This window comes from Equus asinus, chromosome 1 (genome assembly GCF_041296235.1).
Source record: "Equus asinus isolate D_3611 breed Donkey chromosome 1, EquAss-T2T_v2, whole genome shotgun sequence".
Lineage (NCBI taxonomy): Eukaryota > Metazoa > Chordata > Mammalia > Perissodactyla > Equidae > Equus > Equus asinus.
The window spans coordinates 123,978,070-123,998,166 of NC_091790.1; the positions used below are offsets into that span (position 1 = coordinate 123,978,070).

At 42.6% G+C, this 20,097-nt stretch overlaps 1 protein-coding gene across 10 annotated transcripts in view; it reads left to right on the forward strand.

Annotated features, from left to right (window-relative positions):
* SASH1 (SAM and SH3 domain containing 1) overlaps positions 1-20,097 on the forward strand; it is a 300,314-nt gene that overhangs the window by 245,725 nt on the left and 34,492 nt on the right. For 7 of the 10 annotated variants that reach the window (XM_070506937.1, XM_070506946.1, XM_070506940.1 and 4 more), the window contains one exon: positions 18,332-18,464. In XM_070506937.1, coding sequence (XP_070363038.1) covers positions 18,332-18,464 — 133 coding nt within the window. Of the gene's footprint in view, positions 1-9,129; positions 9,280-13,170; positions 13,551-17,428; positions 18,191-18,331; positions 18,465-20,097 lie in introns of those variants that run through there. The other 3 variants (XM_014850640.3, XM_014850641.3, XM_014850642.3) reach the window with 3 other exon arrangements.

The window sequence follows — 20,097 nt, forward strand, 5'->3', positions numbered from 1 at the left end:
TTGAGGGTTGGTTTCTTCACTTGGGAGACATCTACAGGGCGCTTGCTACGGACCAGGCACAGTGCCAGATATCCAAATTAAGCAGGTGAAGGAGAAGGCGAGAGAGCCCCTGCCTGGAGAGTTTACCCTGCAGTGCTGAGGTGAGACCCACCCGCACACATGCTCATGCGGGCACGAGATGTCATGTACATACTTATGTTATTAGTTTCTTAGCAAACTATTTCTTCCTAGTTGGCTCAAAAATAAATTCAGCCTGTCCTGTTTGGATGAAGGGCCAGGAATCCCATATGCTCCCTCCACTTGCAGTGCAATCTTCCAGAAGCTCTGGAGTCGCTTCTCTTTGTGGTGCGAGATTTGAGTGAAGACAGGCTCTTCGGCCATGGAGAGAGTTTCTGAAGCAGGATTATTTAGCCTGTGTATTTTGCTAGCTGACTTTGTGCAAACAACCCACACCTGCTTCCAGCCCTGCTGTTCGTTGCTACAGCTGACCACCGTTGGTACTGAAGTTCGCTTGACCTTGATTGTAATCCTAATGTACGTGATGCTCGCCCCTCCCACCCTGACTTTAATTTGCCCTGTTTTTATGTAGACTCGGCAAGAAACGCCATCCGAAATACTCCTTCTCAATTATATGCTGCATTTGCCTGATAGCAGAGTAATTAATTTCAGATAATTCCCACTGTGTCCTACTCCAGCCGCCATGGTTAGGCGCTTTGATTATCTTTTGTGCGAGAGCCAGGCCTTTTCAATTTTCCATTGATTCTTTTCTATACTGAGATGGAAATAGCCCACTGGCCGTAGTCGGGAATGCCCAGGCCATGAAAGTTGCGGGGATCACAAGGCCTTTGTCACCAGACCTCAATGCCTATATTGATGCCTGCCGTGCTTTAGGATGTCATTTGCATTGATTTCATAGGCTTCCCCACCCCCATAACTGGCACTCGATCATTGCGTGTTGCTTCACAATAAATCTATATTCACATTCCTGGTTTCCAAGAGTGTAAAGTACTAAAGATAGTTACCAGGGGAAGTGAAAAATAGCTTTCTCTTTGCCAGAGGAGAATCTGTTCCTCTGCTGTTTTTCATTAATAACAAACTTTTGTTGTGAGTGTTAGAGTTTTGAAAAAGAATTCCTGGTTGAGTCCTCAATTTGTTGTTAAGTATCTGAATGTTGATTTAGTATTTTTTATTTTATTTTGGTAAATTTTGTTTCCATTTGCCTCCACGGGGGGAAGGTGGTGAGAGTTCTCATTTTAAGCTTTCAACTTGGTGCCTTGAGGTTTGGTTTACCTTCTGGTTAAGAATATGTTTAAAGAAATTATGCTCTCCATCTTACTGGGGTTTATAGTTTTTTACTCAAAGCATAAGTTTTAGTAAATCATAGCTTTTGTGTTTTTACAAAATTCATAGATACGGGTTGGTGATCTGTTACTTGGTGCTTAAATATTAATTAAAATGCTTGCAGTGAAACATCTTTCCAAAAAATGTCAAATGGTAAATTATTTGATTATGATGCTATTTATATTATTTTAAAAAGTGTATAATGTATAAAAAAATTAAAGTAACAACAAGGACAGCAAAGCACAAAGCGCATAGGGTCCATTGCAAACATCTATTTTGGTCCCATTCTGTTGTTTCACTCCATATAAAATGTGTTCCAGAAAAAGTTGGAATTGTGTTTCTGTATCTGGAGCTCCTTACTAGGATGAAGCAACTAGGGTGAAATATTTTGTGATTGAGTTATTTTGTAAGGCAAGTCATCATTTCATAACAGATCGCTTGGACATTTGGGGAAATTTAGAGTTGGGAAATACTTGTGCAAAAAATGCTCTAATGTTATAACAGTGATGGTATTATAATACCTGACATCCATCTTTGCATCTCTTCATAGACTTTCATTCCAACTCTAAGTATATCTTTGCCATTAACCTGGTTTGAGGTCCGGGGGAGCCGTGTGGTTGAAGTGGATCCCAGATTTTGGGTAACAGAGACACAATGCCAAGTGGTCACTTCTTCCACTTTTTACAAAATACTATTTTAAGTGTTTCCTTGATGGGGGACTTTCAAGGTCTCAACTAAAATATCCCCATATTATGAGATGTTTTGGGTGGCATGATGCAAGACTCAAATCTTTTTAGGGCTTTCTAAAATTATAAACTGAACTTGTCCCTCCCCAGCAGATGGGTTTTACTTAGGCTTTTCAGAGGCGTTTCACCTGCCTAAATTACAGCCATTGTCTTCAAGCCAGAGGATTCAGGTCTGCTGTTTTGGAAGAAGAGGTGGCAACAGTCCTCATCTAAATTAGAACTTTCTAAAAGATAATGTGCCAAAAGCCAGGAGAGTGTGCCACAAAGTTGCCTTTTTAGTGGTTCTTGTGGTGAATGGTTTAATTTCTGTTATGGCCAAAGAAAAGGCTAACTAACGATTTAATCACTTCATCCAGAATGTGGTGGAGGGCAGAGTTTGCGCTCACAGGGTGCTGATCACAGGGTGCCCCTTCGAGAGCAGGGTGGTGTGTCCTTCTGCTTGTCCAAGGGGTGTCTGCGTGTTCATGGTGCTCTTTTTAGAGTCTAGTATTATGCATTGAACCAAATTTTTAAAAAATTGTCTACTCTTAACGTGTTTATTTTGGATATGTTTCTTTTACTAGGGTGAACTTCTAGACAATGTCTATAAAATTTATGAAGTTTTATTTTTCTATTTCAAAAGTTTTAAAAGAGACTATTAATCAGTATCGTTGGCTTCTTCATTTGGGGAAATCTGACCCCAAAAGAAGACTTTCTTTTATGATAACACATGATGAATTTACAAAATTTTCCCCCACCTGTAGACATTCCCAGCAATTTAAAAAAATATGATTTTCATATTTTTGCTGACTTTGAGTGAATGTTTATTGGATGCTTAAATTATGTGAAGATTCACTTACACCATGGTATTAAACTTGGCTTTATAGGTACAGTAAAGGTATCATTAAGACAATGGTTGACCTTCTTTCTAGTGTTTTTCTTCTCTATATTAGTGTATTTATAAGGAAATTTAAGAAAAGGTAGATTCCATGCATAAAAATAGCTTACATTTCTGAATAAACTGTTTGCTTTTAATGGTGTTTGTATTTTTTCTTTTGTATCTTTTCCTAGAGAATTTTTCTCATCACTTTTAATACAGGAGTTTCAGCTTAAAAGGATTCTAATTGGCAAAGTAAGTTTTGATTTGTGGCTAGAAAAAGATCCTCTTTGTTGGAGCTTTAATAGTTGTATTAGCTAGGCTTAAAGACAGGATGACTGGATGTGTGCTTCACCTCTTTCCTTCTTCAACAGAAGAAGAAATTTACCAGAAGTAATATCACCAGGAGAAAGAAGGAGAAACACAGCCTAGCAATAATTTTCCAGCAGGCATATATACCCTGTATTCTTGAGACAGATACCAGCAATTCTTTATACCATCCTGTGTTACGTTATGCTGGGATAACTAACATTTTTCTAAATCTTTCTAAATGTAACCATGTTAAAAATAACTTTTATTGGTTCTGGTCTTTTAATGCATACTTGGAACCTTCAGATGATTATTCAGACTTTTATGGATACTTTCTATAAATTTTTTTTTATTTGGCTGAGTGGGAATATACAGGAAGAAATACTACTCAATTTTAATAAAAGTTATTTTGAAACTAAGATGCTAATAAAATAGGGACAGATTAAAATCCCCTTCAGAAGACTAAAAGTAATGATTCTTTAGACCTGCAGCTTATGGTGAGACCAAGAGACAAAATCAGTCCATTGGAACAACGTTGTGGAGTCTTTGGAGAAAGCTGAATTGTGTTCTAAGTGGATATGAGCTGACTGAGAACCACTGCCTAGATGTCTTCTTGTCGTTCATTCCGTGCCACCCTCCCGTCCCCCGTCTCCTCCCTGGGACAAGGGCCAAAGTTTGAGGCATGTGTTTCCTGTGAGTCCTTTAAGATCGTCATCTTTAAACAAAGTTAGACAGAAACGAGGAGCTGGCCTCGGGAAAGCCAGGTGTTTGCCCACGTGGGCAGGCGAGGGGGCTGGTTAATCCCACAGACTTGAGTCAGACTGGGTTCAGATCCCAGCTCTACCACCTGTTAGCTCTGCATCTGAGGGCAAGTTTCATCTCTCGGTGCCTCAGTTTCATCTCTTGGTACCTCAGTTTCCTCATCTGGAAAATAGAGACAAGCATATGTGTCCCACATGGGTGTTGCAAGGATTAAATGGCACACAGTGAATACCCGATGAATGCCAGCTTCTTTTCCTTTGTGGGAAGCTCTTCTACCTTTCCGTTAACTGCTATTCTTAAAATACTTGAGTTCCTGTAAAAGTCCATCTGTAGATGCCATTAACACGGCACCAGGGCTTATGTATCGCGGCAGATGGCTAGAGCTGTCCAGACAAGCTTAATGTAAATAGTGCATGCTCACTTGATCAGGCTTTTACCAAACACATACTCAGTTTATTTTCTGTTTCAGAAGGTGTAATTGTTTAAGTGGGTTTAAGGGTGGGTCTGGTATGATTTCAGTAATCATACTGGGCCTTAAGGTTACTATTGGGAAGAATAGGCAGTTAACTGTACTGAAATGATCTAGGGCCGTATAGTGCTGATTATAGTGCTGATGAGGATGACGCGTTGGGCGTGTGGGTGTGGCTTCCATAGCTGTTCTGTTGGAGGGCACTCTCATGGCAGGTCCAGAAATAGCTGGAAGTTCAGCTCTATGCACCTGACAAACTAACCAGCTGTATCTCTGTCTTCATTGGTTGGTAAAGTTACAGGGAGTTGAGGGTACTGCTTGCAGACCCTCTTTGACATGTCAGGGCTACATGAACACAAATAACAATAAAGTATCCTGGTACAACATAATCTGAGGGCACTTATTTACAATGTTTTAAAATTTGGGACAGCTATTGGATACATTCTGGTCTGTTTCTTATGTTAGGTTGAGCCATGTGAAACTGTAGATACTAGCTTTTGACTTATAAAAATGGCAATTTCATTCATCCGACCTGATATATGAATGCAAAACATATATACCACATTTCCTCCACTAGCCGATTATATCGAAGTGCAGATACTCGTAATATGATCTGGGTTAAGGATTGGCATTTAGATTTGCAATGCCGATTTCTTGTTTTGCTTTTGGGAGTAACCTCAGAGAGGTTGGGGTAGGAGAGGATTTCCATCACTTGTTTAATGAAATTGATTCGTCACATGTTAATTCCTCCTTAAATCATTTGCCCTAATGCCAAATCTTATGTAATGGCTGAGTTGGAGAGACACCCAGGCCCTCTCGTGGTTCATGAGTAGGATCCAGACTGAGGGCCACCTCCAGCCTAAGCCAGCTTATTGAAGTCTTAGGCTGCCCATCACTTATTTAACGTCCATTTAAATTTTAAGTCACCACAGTTACCCATTTTATCAAAATTCTTAGAACTACAATCAGTCATCGGACAGTGCCACTCATTTGGAAAGCAGTATTTTAACACAACCAAATTCTACTTGAAATTCTAATTATTCACAGAATGATTTCTGTAGAAATACTCCTTTATTCTCTTCTCTGTCCCTATTACTCTCTCTCTTCGCACCATACCACACCCTCTGTCAGCCCTTGTTGATTATACTATTACTAGTATAATGCCAATGGTATTGCATAATTAGTTCCTAAAAGGACACTTCTTGCCCTGCAGTTCTGACCCAGAGTGAAGGTGAAAGAATGCCATCTTGAAGATTCTTTTACTCATTCATTGTGCAAACATTATTGAATACCTACCACATGCCAGTCCCTATCACACGGGTTTATATTTGAGAAGAAGAGACAGACAAGTGGATTTAGCATGGTTGAGGACTTAACTGGAATATTTCTACCTAGTGTATTAAGTACACACAGAAATTCCATTTAGCCCGCCCCAGTGAGGAGAGCGTGGCAAGCCTTCCCAGAGAAGGTGGCTGAAACCAAGGAGTTCACCAGGAGAAGAAAGAGAAATGTGTGTCAGGTAGAGGGAGCAGCAAGGTCAGAGGCTTAGTTGAGGAGCTGGGTGAATCTTAAAGCTTGGATCATATGAGAAAATGGATTTAAATAATACAACTTTTCTCTGTATCAATATTTTGACTTCTAGGGTATAGCTCTATTCTTTGCTCATTCTTATTTACAAATTGGTTCTGTACTGGGTTGTTTTGGTTATCTATTTCCTTATGACAGCCGTTTTTAAATTCCTATCATTCGTGTTTTTCATCTGGTCTATGAGGTCTCGTTTAATTGAATTTGTGTTCTTATTAAATATTTTATAGAGTGAAACAACTATTAGGAATTTCTTCCCCCTCCTTGAGTTATATTTTCTCTCTGATAGAGAGATGGGATCAAAAGATGGGATCTTTGTGTTTTTCCATGCTTTCTCTCTCTCTCTCTCTCTTTTTGTCCTGGTGTGGTTTGTTTGAATCGTTGTCATGCATTTCTTTTCTCCTCGATCATGCTTCGGTAGCTCAGGTCGGATTTTCTATTTGTGCTTATAATACGAAGATTACTTTTTGACCTGTTTGCCATGCTGACAACAGGTTGTTTTCCTTTCTTCCAAGCTGGAGTTGAGCACTTCATTTTGTGGTCCATTCATGTTTATTGTTGCTATGGCCTGATGTAATGGCCAGGGAAGGGGAAAACCCCACTGAAGTGGAATGTGATCTTCGTTGGGTACCATGCTGTGCCTTCTCTTCTAAGATTTTGTTAAATGTGCTGCATCATGGTTCACATTGCTTGGTTATGGATGGGGGAATGGGTGGGGCCGTGGGTGGGGCATATCCAGTCTACCTTTAATTCTTTTCTCCAATTCCTGGTGAATTTCTAGAGGCTTTATTTCAATCAGGATCAGCCTTACTATTGACTTTCCATATTTCATTCATTACTCTCCTGAAGCAATTTCTACTGCTCCTAGATCAGAAAAAGACAAAGATGGCCACACAGTTTCCTTCCTTCTGGATTTGAAGTTATATGAAATAATTCTCAAAATTCCTATCAGTCTGCCTTCTGGAGAATCAAGGGCCTTTTCCATCGGTCTTCAGAAATTATTTCATTACCTTGATGATGGAGTTTTAAAGTTTAATATATTAGTCTGTGAAACTAATAATAATTGTTTGGCTGCTCTTGGTGGAATATTTTTGCTAGCTTTCACTAATTTTGTTTTTGGGGACGCTGTTGCTCACTTCATTAGTTGTTATGGGAAGATATTCTGTGGTTCAGCTTTCAGCAGTCATCCTGACCTGAGAGTTTTGCCAATTAGATGACCACAAACAACCTTTCTAGCTCTAAATGATTCCTTTTCTAAGGGTGCAGCCTAGATTTCTTCACTTTGGAACTAAGTTTTCTTATTGAAGCAATTCAATTGAAATAAATTTGCCTATTATTTATTCTACAAACATAAGGACAGTTATGTTAAGATTATAGATCGTGAATCTAGGAGGTGACATTGGCCCACCTGCCTCCAGCTTCAACAGATGATTGTGCCAACCTGGTGGCCTAAGTTTGGCTTGGAGGAAAGAACTCGGTGTCCACACCTTTCCTCTGTTGCCATTTAGGCTCCATCAGTTTTCAGTATTTCTACATTGTCATGTGCCTAGACAAGGTTGTTTGGCAGGCCTGTCCGAGAAGTCATCATGCCTGATTCGTGAATCAGTCTTAGATGCCATAAAAGTAATGTGACTGCAAACACCACCCAGTCCCTTGGGAGACTTACCGATTCTGGGATGAAAACTTCCAGCAGCTCCAGAAACTAGACTCAAATGCATTTGTAATTGCCCTACTTGGCAGTCTTGTTCTGAGTCATCCTTTTTCCATGGCATGGGCTGTGTGAGAATCGAATGCATTTGGGAACGAGTGGGTTTGGTGTTTTGCTTTAGTTTTCGATATGCCTGACACCATAGATTTGCTTTGGATAACACTACCCCGCTCCTTACAGAGAGACCTGTAGAGCTGCTGACTGCCTTTGCATCACTTGTTACCATAGCTCACCAATTTTAAATGAACAGCAGGGTGCTCTGAGCGATGGGCAGGCTGACATACCCCAGGCAGAAAAAGCCTTCGTAGGTGTACAGAGTGAAAGGGAAGTCAGTTCTCTTTCTTCCACTTACCTCTCTCCTCTGCCCGCCCCTTTCAGAAGGCAAGGGATTTTCTCTGCTCAATGGCAATGTGCAGAATTGAGATGGATGGGCTTACCTGGGATCCAACTCTCCATAGACTTGGTTGTAGGACTCCTGTGGTCTTATATTTTCTCCCTCTTTCTTGTGGGAAAAGTAGCAATATTTTGGGGGTCATTAAAAGCAATTCAAAGTTCGTGAGTGTAAGAAAAAGAGTAGAGTGTGTTGTGGAATGTAGCGTCCGTTTGCTTCTCCTTTGGTTTTACAGTTAGTTTTTTAACAGTTTCTTAAGTGAATTAAGTAGCAACAAGCCTTTGCCCCTAGAGGATGGTAATATTACCTCAAATTCTCACACACTTTTTCCAAATAAAAGTATCATGTAATTATCTTCTCTGCCACCCCCTCCTCCTCCTCTTTCTTCAAATCTGGCAACAACTAGTTAATTTTGAAACTGCCAGAGAGATTATTTCACTGTTACACTGCACCTCTGGGAGAAGAATGGAATCTCATCTTTTTTTCCGTATGCTGACAAAAATCTCCTCATTTCAGAGGGCAATGATGTCACCAGCTAATGAGCAAAATATTTCTTACTAAACAGATGAGTTCTTCCTTGACTGTTTTGTGAAATAAAAGAAAAAAAACCCACAGTGTGTTTCATATTTTATGTAGTTACTCTGACAACTCAAACACTTTTTAAAGTAATTCTGACTTCTTTAAGGAGGGAGGTTAATTTTTTTTATAAACACAAAGAGCAACACACTGGCAGTCATCAGTGCTCATCTTGAACATGCCCAGTGGAGCCCATATGCTGCCCCCAAGGTAGGGAGTAACCTTGAATGCATCACTTCTTGGATCAGTGGACGGAGAGCAGGCGTGTTGGAGAGATTATGAAATCAAGCTTGGGGAAGAGGAGGGCCCGAAGCTGTTGTTGATTGGTGTCACATGCTGTTTATAAAGCCAACAGCATCAGCCCAACTCTCTTTGACTGTCAGATAGGCATCTAAGGTCAGAGAGGAGAAAGAAATAGGGCCTCGGGGCCATCTAAACACTGGACTTCTAGCTTAGATAAGAACCCGGAAATGCCTCACCGCCCATTGCCAATGCCCTTCCTCCCACGGAAGTATGTCTCAATTTCTTCAGCCAAAGGTGAGTTCTCCCACTTCCGAATCCGTGTATGTCTTGGTTCCTCTTAGCATTGATCACAGTTGACTTGTATCAGTCATATTGCTGAACTTCTCTTGGGGCTGTCTCTACCCCGAGACTTCCAGAGTATAACCCTGGGTATACCAGGGTAGTCCCGGTAAAGCCAGCTTTCTCGTATTTCTGTTCGTTGCTCTTCCTAGTGCCTTGATTCAGTGCATTCATTCATTCATTTCAATCAGGAAATGTGTACTTAGCACAAACATAGATACTATTTTTACTTCCCTAAGTGGAAAAGAACAGTGTAATGTTCACTGTTGGCAATTGTGTTGGGGAATTAGGCACTCTTTTTATGCTACTTGTGAGATTTAAAAATAGCAGTGTTTTTCTGAGCAAATTGTTAATATGTATCAAAAGACTTAAAATATGCCCATTAATTTTACAATCTTAATCATCTATTCTGAAAAAAGAATTTTAGATATGTTAGAAGTTTTACAATGCAGTGTTCCTCAGAGTATTGTTTGTAATATTGAAAAACTGGAAACATGCAAGTGACCAGTGATGGGGCTATTATTTAAGTAGATTATGGTGTACTTCCATGACTGGCTACTGTGGAATCATTAATACATTGTTGTATTCCATTTGTTGACATGGGAAGATGTTCAAACCGTATTAATTTTAAAATGCAGGTTATGAAACAGTTTGAACAGTATGCTTTGACACCTCCAGGTTTTCTCTAAAGAAAACCTTTGGGGACAGCAGAGTGGCTCAAACAGGGTCACAGTGATGAGCGAGCGCTTTGTTACTACTTACGCTGTGTGTTCACTTGAGGGAGGCTTGGGGGCCCTGACAGTGGCTGTGGGAGGAGGAGCAGCTGAGAGCATGACGTCATCTCTTTTGTAAAAACACACAACAAAACATAGAAACATAAGAATGTATAGGGTGCAGGTGTAAAAAGTGGGAGGCCATTAACCAAAATATGACCAATTTTTCTATCCGAGTAGGGGTGGGGGGATATAGGTATTTTCTCTTTCTCCTTTTTGTGGTTCTGCATTTTCCAAATTGCCTGTAATTCACTATACATCATATGTAATCAGACATAACACAATAAATGTTACTTAGGCACACATACAGAAATGAGGATGACGGTGCTCATTGTCCTCGTGAAGTTTAGTGTGGGGCTAAGAAATAGAATGATTACAGTATATTGGGCTAAGTCCTGCGATAAAGCCTGTTTAGGTTGCTGTGCTACCACACAGCCTAAGGAAGATGAGGAGGAAGCCAGGAAGGCTTTCGAGAGGAGGTGACACATGGGCTGAATCTTGAAGGATGAGTAGGAGCTAGGTAAGTGGATGGGGTGGGCAGAGTTATTTCCAAAACAGAGATCTGCAGGTGCAAAGGTGTGCCAGCCCATGAGAGATGGGGCATTTGAGATGCTCAGAGGAACTCAGAAGATGAGAACCAGGTGCTCTGAGAGGCCCTTTCCACATGGTGTCTGCAGAGTGGAGCATAACATACACAGAAACTGGAAATAAGGGGAGGGCTCTGACCATGCAAAGTCATCTATCCACAAGAAGGCCATAGAGTGGGAATCACATGCTCAAGTCTGTCCTCAGCAAGTTTGCACCCCTGCTGTGTGCTGCGTGAGTTCAGGTCCACTACTCAGTGAACAAGACCAGCCATGTCCTTCCCTCATGAAGTTTGGCCCCTCTGTTTCCACCTTTCCTCCACCAAGGAGCTCCCCAGCGTGCCCTGGCCCAGTCTAGTCTTTCAGATCTCCTGCAGTTTACTCAGATACACAGCAAGGGCTGGGAGCTATGGGGCTGGAGAGTCTAAGCTCCTTCATTCCGCGCCAATGACACACACATGTAGTGAGGGCCCACTGTGGGCGGGCCCTGCGCTGGGCACCAAGAACACAAGGAGGGGGACAGATATGGACCCTGTCCCTGTGGCCCTTCCCGTCCTCTGAAAGACAAGCCCCTGTCCGGTGCCTATGTAATGCCCAACATCGAGTGTCTCCCTGAGTACCTGAATCATCCCGAGAGTGATGGAAGTGACAGTTAACAAGGGCTGTACAGGAGGAGTGGGGCATAGGGGAACGAGGAGGAGAAGCGTCCTTCCCTCGACTGCCCCAGAGAGCCCGCTCTGTCCATGCCCAGCCTCCCGCCATCCCAGGTCAATAGAGACTTCGCCGCTTGCCGGGCTCTGGGCCTCACGTCAGGCTCTCCTTTCATCCTCTCAAGAGTCATGGGAGGCTTATCAGTGCCAATCTGATAAATGAGAGAAGTTAAGACACCTACTCAGGGCCACACGCTGTTCGCAGGTGGCATCCAGGGGACTTGGCGCCTGCACGACCTGTTGAGACCCAGCCTCCGGTGTTGGCCGGATCACCAGCTTTCTTTCACGTTTGCTTTGCCTCTGCAACCTACACAGCGAGACAGCACCTGTAGGAATTAACATAGGTCTTGTCTGAATTCCAGTTAGTTGGGGCTTTCCTCTCCCTTTACCCCAATCTCATCCGGCTTTATGCATTTTCTGAGTTTTCATCAAGTAACACGTTCAACCGAGGACTTCTATTTACCGTCTTGAGGAATTCTGAGCATAACGTCTCCTGCAATGTGGTTGTCAGTCTTGGGTGAGGAAAGTCCGTGTAGAGGTGGGGGGCACAGGAGCGAAGTCGTGAAGTCTCCCATTCTGCCTCTGCCATTTACTGTCCCTGAAATGAGGTCATACGTGTAAATAATTAACTCGGTGCCTGGGAATTGTGAGCATTTGATAAATATGGGTGTTGGAAGTACAATGTCCGGAAAGCACCTGCCCCAATGTGTGGCACATGTGGCCCTCAGATGGCAGCGGAGAAGGGAACGTACATGAAACCAGAGCGGGTGTCGGTGAATGGATTTGTGCAGTGGGAACTAGGCAGAATAGGGAAGGTGTGGCGAACCCTTGTGGAGAGAAATGACAGGAAATTCCATCAGGGGTGGGAGGAGACATTTATGGGTAGAAAATTGGAGGAAAAGGGGATTCCTGCAGTTCTTACTGAAGAGTGAGAGATGCCGCAGGGGCCCCGGGGGCGCAGAGCAGCACAAGAGCCGAGGGAAAGGCGCTGAGCTCTGGCGGTCTGTGGCACTGCCTGGGATCTCCGCTTGGTAAAAACGTGTGAATATGTGTGTGTGATGCTTACCAAGGGAGGGGCCCTTATGTCATACATAAGGAAGGCCCGCATGATGAGAGAGGCCCCAGGGATGGGCAGCTCACGCTGTGTGGTGGGAAGACATGGCTTACCCAGCTCAAGGAATTTAGCCCTGAAAATACAGATCTGACATGCCACCCATGACATGCAAACTTCATATGGGTTTTCAGTCCTGTCTTGTTTGGAGAATGTTCTGTTAAAGTAACAACCTGAGCCTGTTGCTCCCCAAACACCCCTGGGAAAATTAAATGATCATCTTGTGACCCAGTCCTTGTGTTCACAGTTCTAGAATGCAAGAGAACTCAGCTGCTCTGAAATGGTCGTTGAAACAATTGGCTAAGACCGTTTTAGAAGCGTCAATGAAGGGGAAACATCCTACATTGAGTCTAGTGGTTAAAATAGAAAAAGGAGCAGGGAGAGGGCAGAAAGTGACAATTCTAGGCGGAAACCAAAATCATAAGTTTTAATTCAGTAATTTCAAAAATAGCCATTGGAAGGTGTCTATTTTCAATCATGACTACTCCCTTCGGGGGGTGTTCGGAAGAATATCTGCGAAAGAGATCTTTTTTAAGTCCAGTCACTTGTGAGGGTTCGTCCTTGTCTCGGATTTGCTCAGATTCTCGCGTTCTTTTTTTCTTTCTCTGGAATTCCATAGACAGTAATTAAGGAACTGGAGGCCAGCGGGAGGTCAGGGAGCCTTCGTCAGTGAAAACAGGGATTGTTTGCCACGTACAACACTGCCTTTTTTCCTTGTGGTGAATAGGAGATTTGCTTAGAGCTGATGACTTATGCCTTTCTTACGAGTTATGCAGTTAGCAAGGAACTGGGGAGTCAGTCAGCCAGCAGAAAGCAGCTAATTGAATCCAGTGTCTTCACTTTTTTTTCTCCTTCGGATCTGAAGCTGTGCTGGTGGAGCCTGTCCGATCATGTAACTCCTAAGGAACATGTTCGAGGAGTGTCTAGTCCTCACTTTGAGATTACAGAGTTGACGGAACGAGAGTGAAGACGCTCGCAAAGTGGGGAGGGGGCGGGGGTTCCGGACGTGCTCAGAGTCGCCCCTTAGGCCTGCTAAATGCCGAAGCCGGTAAGTTCGCTGGGTGTGTTCAGCGTGAAAGGAAAAATGTGCTTTCTGTCACTTCAGGGAAAAGCTGTTCGGTGGCTGCTGGCTGTGATGCTTTGCTCTTTTCTGTTCAAATTCTTCTCGATTCATCCTTCTTCTCTTGTTTACTTCTCTATGTTGTAGTTGAGCGTTCTTTCCTAGCCCGCTCACCCAGTAATCAGGCAGAGCTTTTGGAGGCAGAGTGGGTATTATTTTGAGAATATGGTGGGAATGTGTGTGATTGAGTGTCCGTGGCTTGGAGCTCTGTTGTCAGTGGTGCAGCGTTCCGTGGGGAGGGCTTGACTTCAGACAGCACTGCACATTGCTTTTGAGAAACCTACGATTGATCCGCTTCTTTCTCTTAACTTCCAACGCGGACCTAGGAAGTTGAAATGTCTATGTCTGATTTAGTACTGGGTTAACCAGAAACGGTTGTGTGAATTTCACCAGCGAACACATTTCCAATTTCAGAATACTTTTCAGAGATGCTCAAACCCCTTACAGTGTTACGTGCATGGCTCTGGGGGAGATAAGGTGACTTGATCTGGCTGTTAATGGGGCCAGTGTGCTGGGTGTTGGGAGTTGGGGATGTAGGCTGAGTGAGCGTGTTTCCGCAGCGGGCACAGTTGTAATCCTGTGCTCAGCGTGGTCTCAGGCGGTCCCCCAAAGGGTTCTAGTTGCTCCTTGCAAGTCCAGTTTAAGCTTTATTACAGCTCATCCCTCCTGTGCCTGCACGACTGTGCCGGGTGGCTTTTGGAAAGCATTTGTTTCTAGCGCGTGATAGTTGCAAGAACTGTTTGTTACAGGGTCGAGTGAAGTATCTGTTACCGACCCGCCGTGACAGGCTTAAGTTCAACAGCGAGGGGATGCTTTTAGTTTGACCCAGCACACAAATTTTTGTATCTACAGATGCTATTAATTGCGTTCCTTTTTTCTGATTAGGCTTAATGTAGCTGCGGTATAAAAAATTCTCCACGTTGGCTCCGTGTCTTTCCTATTAGAACATTGCAGATGTGTCAAGGACACACATGTTCCAGAAGAAGCTGAGAAGGAAGGAGGCTCCACCCTCCTCTCGCACGCCAAACGGGCCCCGTAGGTTCCTCATTCAGCCGCCTGGCAGCCGAATGGTGTCCTATCTCTTTAAAGCAGCTATAGTTTTGTGCCTTGGCTTGGTCAATTTGTTATGGTTTAAAACTGTGGAGCCAGCTGTCTGCAATCTGATGTAATGTTGCCATGGAAACCAGAAATGAAACACTTAAGCATTCACCACAGAATTACTACATACAGCATTAGCCAAAGTAATTAAAAGTTGAGCCATATGGGCTTTCTGGTGGAAAAATTTGCCATAGAGAGCCTGGAAATCAAATGTCTCTATTTACAATATTTTAAATCCACTTTTCCACATCCTTTGGTGGGATGAATTAATTGCCTTTTTCTAGTAAAGGTTTAGAGGTGGGGAGTTCTATACAGATTTTGTCACCTTCTCCTTTAGAAGATGATCGATTAAAGTGTATTTTAGTGCCCTGACCTGAGGCAGGCAGGACCGGGAGGGGCAGCGATACCATCTCATGTTGGAATGTGTGTAAATGTATACTGTTATTTTTTCACAGTAGTTTGTTTAAAACCTGTTTATAATAGTTATGAGCCTATTTCTTGGAATCGCTCATTCATTTTATATATATATATGCAGATTTCCTTCATCTTCTACAAAGTTCCTCCCGATGGCAAGATTTCTTTTAAATATATACAGTATTTTATTTTAACAATTAAAAATTATATATATTTTTTATTTAAAATATTTTTTAAAAATTCTCAAACTGCCATTTCTGACGTGTATTTTCTGAATAAAAATACACAATATTTTATTTCCAGCATCTGGGAAGTGGCACATGCTTACTTTAAAAGGCGAAACATGAAATGAAGAATTTAAGCTTTACTCCCCGGTTTAAAAGAAATGCAGGCCTTTTACAGAGTCTTTATGTTAAAACAGATGGAGAAAATTTTTTGAAGGCAAATATTTCATGACTCTTTTTCCTCTGAACTCAGGAGGAAGTGGGAAGTCAACACCTCTCCATTGATAAAAAGCATCCTTGGGACACATTGTTCAACTCCAGTGGCTTTTAGGCTGACCTAAGAGGACATTTTCTATTAAATACTTACATATATTTCTTGAATGACTGGTTTGTTTTACGTTTTTCTTCCTGTAAATTGTGCTGCATCTGTCTGGTCTCATGTCCAAAACATGATGATGCAAAGAAAGCTCTTGGTTGCCATGATTTGTGATTTATCAGTTGCAAACACCTCCAAAACCTTCACTTTTCTTTTAGAAAAATAAAAATAACATTGGTTCAAAGTTCTAAAGAGCTCCTGTTTCTCAAAAATAGATGGAACATGTGAAAGCAATTAAATAAGTACCTGGAATATGTTATTTCTCACCACAGTGAATCCGGCCAGAGGAAAGTAGCTGGGCGGAGGGTTGGGGTGGTTACCTTTCAATCTGTTGTCCCGGTTTGACTATTGTGATTTCTTCTTGAAAAGTTCCTTCTAATGGTGCCTTTCCTACAAATGATTTGTGTCTTTGTGGACTCAAGATTTTTATGTTATTTGTTTGTATATCCCTTTTCTCTTTGTATTTCCCCCATTCCATGCACCCACACACGACGCACCCTGCCAACGGCAACCCCCAAGCTAGGGATGATGTTTATATACATCAGTGTTTTCATCCTGGAATGTAGCTTCCTGTATCTTCATTATAAACAACCTGGGCCTATTTCTTTTGCGCTTGACTTTCGAATTTTTTAATGTGAGTGTTCTAGACGTTTTTTAGGTTTGTCCCATTGGTATGTACCGAGACTGTCTGTAGTGTGATGTTGATTCTTCTTCTGTTAGAATTGCTTGGCTTTTGAGATCCATCGAGAAGGCCAAATGTTGTTTAAATGTTTATGTGTAATTCCATGCTCTGTGGTTGGGTTCAGGTGCCGATTACCCAGAACGAGGGTTAACCGAGTTCTTCTCATTCCTCTGGTTTACCACTCCGACCATCTCATCACACATCAACAATTCAACCAAGCAAAAATAAAACTCAAACCAGAGTATGTAGTAGGAGCTCTACTTATTTCATTGTAATTTGTTACATTTTAAGTTTTAGACCAAACACATTAAGTACTCTGTCAGCATACAATTTATCCTCTTTCCCCCGTCTCCTGGGGGTCCAATTTCTGTTCTTCATTACCAGGTAACCAGTAGTCAACTTTAATTCTGAAATGTGTATGCAACATTCCCTCTAGGAATTTAGGGAAATTGGATATACTTTTCAGAAGGAAAGGCTGAGAAATACCCCTGTCCTAATGACTTGCCATTTATGGGTTATCATAATTATTCTTCAGCGGGTGAATGATTTGCTTATGGTCATGCAGGGAGGAAGTGCAATGGCTGCATGCTGGGGGCTCCAGGGTGAGGCCAGAGGCCAGGAAATGCGTTGCATTTATCCCTCACCTAGTGCCGTGGTGCCACAGAAATAATTTGTGGACTGGCACCATGCACCATTTTTATGCCTAAATAATTAATATAATCTCTACCTTGTTTCCTCTTGAACTGTTTTCTGCCAACTCTTGCTTGCCTCTTTTACTGTCTATGAAATTGGGATTCATGAGAGCATTTCTTGGGGGGAAGTCTCCATATTTAGACTCAACGATGTGGTTTGTTTTTGTTTTGTGTTCCCGTTTGTGGCGTTTCTCTCCCTCCTCCTTCAGGGAACCAGGTTTGAGGAAATGGAGAGAAGGCTGTTGCCAGGATGTGCAGGATTAGCTGGAGTTGCTCACAGGCTGGGGAGTGCTGAGGCTGCGCACTCTGCCGGGCTCTGCACTCCCAGGATGCCCGAGCACCCGGCCCGTGCAGCACCCCCGTTTGCACATTTTGAACAGATAAAACAGAGGAAGCTGCATGTTGAATGTTGGAGCTGACTTGGAAGCGAAAGCCTCATTTTGTTCACAAGGAATGGATTGTTTCTCGCTTGGGTCACTGCTGCAGAGAAGTTTTTTTTCTCTCTCTCTGTAATGTTGGATACTTGAGGGAAAACAGCTGGGCTGAGCATACTTGAGTCGTTGCAAAACGAAATGGGATGCTGGGGAATATGGACTGCACTGTATGGCTGAAAAGGTCAGCTTTTTCCCTTGTCCCTCTTGGAGGAATGCAGGGTCTGTCCTCGCGTGCGCCTTGCGAGCTCTCGGAAAGAGCTGGGAGAGGCGGAAGGGATGGCTGAGATGTGGCAGACGCTCCTAACAAATGGGGTAGGAGGCGGCTTTTTGCATCTCTTCCCTTTTCCTGCCCTGCTGTTTTTGATTTTCGGGGAGGACTGGAACAAGTCAACAGAGTTTTGGTTTGGAGAAGTAGTTGATGACCACGTTAAACTGCAAGTCCTGATGGGCCCGACAGATGAGAGCCCGACCCAAACCACAGCAGAGTAACTGGAATAACAGGGCCAGCCTTGGACCGAGTCCTGCCGGAGTTCTCCCGAAAGAGGACGGGGAAGTAGTTGAGACAAATGCACCACATGCCCGGCAAGGGCAAGGGTGTGTGTTGTGTTGCCCAGGATCTGATTCGCCACTGAATTAGACCTTAACATGGTAGGTGGAGCTTCGTGAACCTGTTGGCGAGATTTGTTGGTGCCCCAAGTTCAGCTGGCAGTGAGACTGGGCTGCACCCGCCTGCAAGAGCCAAGCTCTGGAGCAATTATCTGATTAACTTTTCCTTTGTTTCTTTGCCAGTCAAGAGAACAATCAGATGATGAAACCGAGGAGTCGGTGAAGTTTAAGAGGTTACACAAGCTGGTAAACTCCACTCGCAGAGTGAGAAAGAAACTCATCAGGGTGGAAGAAATGAAAAAGCCCAGCACTGAAGGTAAAAAAGCAAACTCCACTCTGGTTGTTCCAAAGTAAAGCATTGGGGGTCCATTTGTCAGTGGAAAAAGATTATGATTTCAAATGGGGAAATAGATTGAGTTCTAGCTGGGCTGGCAGAGAGAGAATTGGGGCTGCATGCTAGCCGGGTAACGCTCAGCACGTGATGGAATGAAGGATCCTGGGATCCAGCATTACAGGGGCTTAGGAACTTAAATATTACAAAGATGGGAGATGACTAGTATGTGACAATAAATCTTCTCAGGGTGTGGTACAGCTTTCATTTTGAGCTTATACCATTTCATACAAACTCTTATTATAACTTCCTCTCAGTGTATGCCTCTGCCCCGAAAAGGACAATGGTTTCAGCCCAGTGAATATAGTCCAAATGTGATATACATCCACTTTAAACAAAGAGCTAAGAATGGAGGCACTTAACATCCATTTGGATCTCTAATATCCTTTTGGATCATCCTTTTGGATGATCTGTTCTTCTTATAAACAGTCTCAAGTCTCAATTCAAATGGGACTTTAAGGACCTTCCATTCTGAGTGGATCTTTGAGGCCTGTATTGCTGCTAAGCCACTTGTCAGATGAAGCAATCATGTGAAAAGGGACATGAACTTAGATTTCTTGCACTGAATAGTTTACCATTGAAGTAATTATGACAGTTCAAGTCTCCACCCTGTTTGTCTTTCTTACTGTTTGTAATGTGCATTCGCAGCATCCTGTAAAATTCTCCCAAAAAGAGAAAATAAAAGAATAAGATTTCCTGTTTGGCAATCAATGAGTGAATTGGAAAAAATACTGGAAAGAATATGTCTTTTTTTTTTTTAAGAAAGCATATTACTTGTTAAAATGTCATATGTACATTGTGAGGAATTTGAAGATTTTAACATGTAGACTGAAAAATCATCATTGTGGAGGCTTTTTTGCCGTGTGTAAATCAAGCCTTGGAGGGAACTGAATTTCCCCTTCTTTGCATAGATAAGGGTTTCCTGTTGTTACTGTTGCTGTTTTTTTTTTTATTTTTGTTTGTTATAATCATGTATCAGTTTAAATTCCCTAGAAGAATATTGAAGGTGAGGAGGTTATTGTGAGAGAGCAGAGATTAAAAGAGAAAAGAAAAGAGGGGAGAGACAGAGAGACAGAGAGATCTGCTTTATAGCCAGTGTCATCAACTTAGAGTGTGTTTAATCCCAGGGTTCCATTTGGGTGTCCTTCTGCCTGGTAACTCTGTCTTTGGTTGGATGTGATCTGGTTTTACATTTGGATGTTTAACACCTGCCTGTCAGTCCTGGTCTTCCCAGTACAGAATGTAGCCTGGTTTCCTCTCATCGTGTCAGCTCTTGCTGAAATCACACACACAGTGTGAGTGGATAATATTAACGAGAACCATATGGAATTGCCATCATTCAGCCTTGGGGGCACCACATTTTAAAGCAAACCTCATGCACACTTGCCAAAATTAAATCTCAAATATCGTGAATAGATGGTGGGTCTTGTCCATAAACCAGATAAAATGGGTGAAGTACCTAGTACTGGGTCTGCCACCCGGGAGTCCCTTCATATGTGACAGTCATGTGTGTTGAGACAGCCTTTCCACTAGAAGAACATTTGCAAAATACAGAAAT